Source organism: Ochlerotatus camptorhynchus, unplaced genomic scaffold, assembly GCF_037179485.1.
Source record: "Ochlerotatus camptorhynchus isolate MF236.1 unplaced genomic scaffold, CSIRO-AGI_Acam_v1.1 ptg001025l, whole genome shotgun sequence".
Lineage (NCBI taxonomy): Eukaryota > Metazoa > Arthropoda > Insecta > Diptera > Culicidae > Ochlerotatus > Ochlerotatus camptorhynchus.
Genome location: NW_027041447.1, coordinates 11,356 through 15,416, shown reverse-complemented (window position 1 = coordinate 15,416; position 4,061 = coordinate 11,356). Strand labels below are relative to the sequence as shown.

The window sequence follows — 4,061 nt, the reverse complement described above, 5'->3', positions numbered from 1 at the left end:
GCTGGATGGAGTTCCTGGAAGGCATGAACGCATCGCAATCCTCGGCCGACCTCTGGCAGCAAATCAACGCCCTCAGTGGGAAACGACGCACGACAACAAGTTCAAGCAGAAAGCGAAGCCATCGACCGCATCCATCGAAGACTTCATAGTATCCCCCGACACCGCCAGTACCGGAATAAACCAAGCCTTCTGTTGGCAGGAACTTCGCTGCAGCAACGGGAAGTCGGTAGGAACCGGAGAAATCGGATATCCTCTACTCAAGAGGCTACCAGTATCAGGACAGCTACAGATGCTAGATGTCTTCAACAAACTCTAGCTCACTGAAGCAATACCTCGAAGCCGGAAATTTCCTTGCTCACCAACAGTGCACTTTCCGACAAGGTTTCGAAACGTCCATCCATTTTAGAACCCTAGGGGAAGCTCTCAAGAACGCCTACGACAGCGGTCTGCACACCGAGTTATTATCACTCGACAAGCAACTAATCGACTGGAGTCTTAACGGACCCATTGTTCACTTCATCCAGGAATACTTGTCCAGAGTTGCAGTCGGCAACACCAAATCCCTGCTCTCCCTCGAGGAAACGGGTGTCCCACAAGGATCGGTTATCACCGTTACCCTGTTTCTCGTGGCGATGAACGGAGTCTTCCCGTCAACTACCGATATCCTCATCGTCATCACTGGACCCACGCCAGTACGTACAAGAGGCAGTCTCCGCCGTCGCCAGGTGGGCCCACTTAGTAGGCTTCGAATTGTCTGCCTCTAAAAGCATCAGGTGTCATGTCTGCCCTTTTCGACACAGACTTAGCGGACCACCGATCAAAGTCGACGACCAGTCCATACCGCTGAAGAAGACCGTCCGAGTTCTGGGAGTTCTCGTTGACCGATTCCTCAGCTTCGAACAGCATTTTAGTGCAGTCAAAAATAACCGTTTCACCATGGAAGTGCGACTCGACTCCAACTGCATCTGACTGGCAGCACAGCAACAGCCATAATATATATTGATTCATTAGTCACTATTTCAAAAGCAGTTGAAGTGGTGGAACGGGAAATTATCCGTTTTTCTGGGATTCCCCAGCAAGTAATTCCAGCAGAAAAGCAGTAATCCCTTCTGCAAAATGGAAGCAGAGCTTTTAAATCGTCATAAGTGTTTATGCATCGATGAAAACACTCATCCAAAAGAGCATATTGATACGTGCAACTACATTATTATCCATTCATACTCTACTGCACTATCTTATCGCGAGCTGATTTTTGACAAGAGTTTGTGTCATAGGGTAGAGTGCTACCAACAATCAATACGAAACTAACGATTTTAGATTGGCTCACTACTTGACTAGCCTATTGGTCCCAAGCAAATCGATTACGTACCCCATTCTAGTCAAAATTCTAGTACTACACTATGTTTGTTTTGATTCGCTATGAAAGTTTGACAGATAAAATGAGAGGTTAGTGGATTTTCCTAGGTTTCGAGGGGTGCATCGATTAGCTTGGGACCGAAGATAGTACCAGAGCTGAGCCAAAAAGTTGAGCTCGTTTCTTCGGGACCTATTAGTCTTAGAGTTACCTCTATGGTGCTACTTCGCCCGTTTCTAATCTAATAGACGAGTGCACGGGTGAACTTTTGTTCATCTACTGAAACAAAATTGACACAACAGCGGGGCCCTGTTTACTAAAAATGAACATGAACCGAAGAACGCCCACGCAAACCAAGAGCACAATTGGGAAGGGGAGAATTTTCCCTACCCGATGGTGCTGTTAGTTTGCGTGGGCGTATTCGGTTCGCGCTTAACCAGTTTTGTGTACTAAAGTTGATAGGCCCGTTTCAAATGTTACGCGAGTATTATGCATGTATTCATTTTTAGTAAACAGGGCCCCGCTGTTGTGTCACTTTTTGTCGAGAGAGTGAACTCCAATCCATTCGTGCACTCGTCTATGGCGTTTCAATGCGTTAGGACGGAATTAACCACTTCATTCGAGCAGATAAAATGACGTTTACTACCACTCGAACTTTGAAATGAAACATTATTTTGAGATTTTTTCTTCCAGAACCTCGAGAAAAGTAGCCAAGATTTGTGCGTTTCACAAAAAAATAGAAATTAGTTGGTCCAGTTTTGTGAAATCGCTGGAAGAAAGTCACGCCAAAACTGTTTGACAAAGTGGTCAATTGAAGCTTGTAGGACGAATTTAGAATCAAGAAGCAGTATTAGATTTCAAACAATATCTCAACAATTTGTGACTCTTTATCAAATCCAATAATACGTATGGAAAGGTGAATAAATTTAGAATTTATATTTGACAGAAAAATTAATTTTTTTGATCAAACCTGTTCAAAAAAGAGAGGTAAAGCGCGGGTTGTGCTTAGTAGGACGGAAATTAGATCAAAAACCTTACTTCAAGTAGGAGTCTCACTTTTAGAATGCCCATTGAATAAGCATTTAATTTAGATCAAATGCATTTAATTTCTATCATTTGCATCAACCATTCAATGGGCTTTTTTGGTGACACCTATACATACATACATACATACATGCATCGAGGCGAAGATAAACAAACATAACAGGAAAAGAAAACTCGAAGTAGAGAATTCACGAAAATCTCCCTGCAACCTTCTCCGGCAGCAAAGAAATCTCCACCGGAATCATGCGGAAGCTACACCACCTAAAACACGAGAAAATACCGTACAGATTTCCTAACTTCCGTTCACAGCACCGAAAATCACCACGGTGAATGCGAGAAAACTCCGTCGAAGCTGGAATCTCCGCTGGCAGAACCAAAACCCTCCACCAAAATTGTGAAGAACCTCTTTCGCTGGCGCTGATAACGTGAGAAAACTCTGTTAAACTTTCCTGGAACCTCCGCTGGCAGCATCATAAATCGCCACCGAAACCGCATGGAACCTCGTCCGCCATGATCGCCAGGGTTGCCAAAAGTAAATCTGTGTTTTTGCCCAAAAAAATCTTTTCATCTTAGTTTTTGTCCAGAAAATCTGTGATGATAATTTTTATATTTCCTTTGAAAAGTAATTCAGCCATTTTCTGATAGAGACAAAAAATAGATAACAAAATATGTATCATAAATTGCTTATGATTTGGCAAAAAAGAATACCTCTGACAGTTCTAATTCTCCTTTTTAATTCCACAAAACAGGCTTGCTTAGATTTATTAGTTGGTGATGGTGAAAATAAGTGAAAATAATGTTTTGTTCTTAAACATCTCAAGTTTAATTGCTTTAATGGTTTGATCATATTTTAAAAATCTGTGTAATCTGTTTAAATCCTAAAAATCTGTAATCTGTGAATACAGATTCTTGGTTTTAAAAACTCTGAAAAATTTGTAGAAATACAGAATTATCTATAGTTTTGGTAACCCTGATGATCACAAGAAAACGCCATCGAAATTTCGATTTTTTTTAAATGGTAATATATTTATTTGTCAACACTAACAGACTCAATGTAGCCCCAATTTATTTTATTTAGTCAAACCAAGTCAAACGTAATTCTGGTGGATGAACCCTTTATCAGAACAAGACAAAGTTGCTAGAACCTTCGTTGGCAGCTGCTAGAATCGTGCGAAATCATGCAAAATTTAATTCGCCGAGGGGGCAACAAAATCCGTTGAAACTTCCAGGAACTCCCGCTAGCAGCATTCAAAATCACCGAAATCATGCGGAACTTCATCCATCGATAACGTAAAGCAAACCCCACACGCATCAATATATTGACGCGAAGGGGAGTTATTGACAATAATATTGATGATGTGAATTCAGAAATATTGTCAATCTCGATGTATTGACGTCAATATAGAATGTATTGACAATACGATTATTGTCAATAAAAGCAATCGTGTAGGGTCCACTTAAGAAAATGCCTGGAGCTTCCGTCTGCAGCATCCCATCTCTTCACTGGTATCGTGCTGGGACGGGACTTGAAAATCGGGTAGCGATTTCGTGCCGATTTTCTGTCAAATCCGAGCCAGTTTCTGATTGGTCGATTTGACAGTAGCAATCGTGGAATAAAAAGGAAACAGGGATCGTGTCAATCTGGCTGGCAGTGATGCCGGAG

General features: G+C 41.8%; 1 protein-coding gene across 1 annotated transcript; it reads left to right on the top strand.

The window, feature by feature from the left end:
* The first annotated feature begins 296 nt into the window (after positions 1 to 296).
* On the top strand, positions 297 to 764 carry LOC135715881 (uncharacterized). Its single transcript, XM_065238860.1, has one exon. The coding sequence runs from the start codon at positions 297 to 299 to the stop codon at positions 762 to 764; it is 468 nt and encodes a 155-aa protein (XP_065094932.1).
* The last annotated feature ends 3,297 nt before the right edge of the window (positions 765 to 4,061 follow it).

Bases quoted from the DNA above. Each gene is read 5' to 3' on its own strand.
- LOC135715881 (XM_065238860.1), top strand. From the start codon at position 297: ATGTCTTCAACAAACTCTAGCTCACTGAAGCAATACCTCGAAGCCGGA.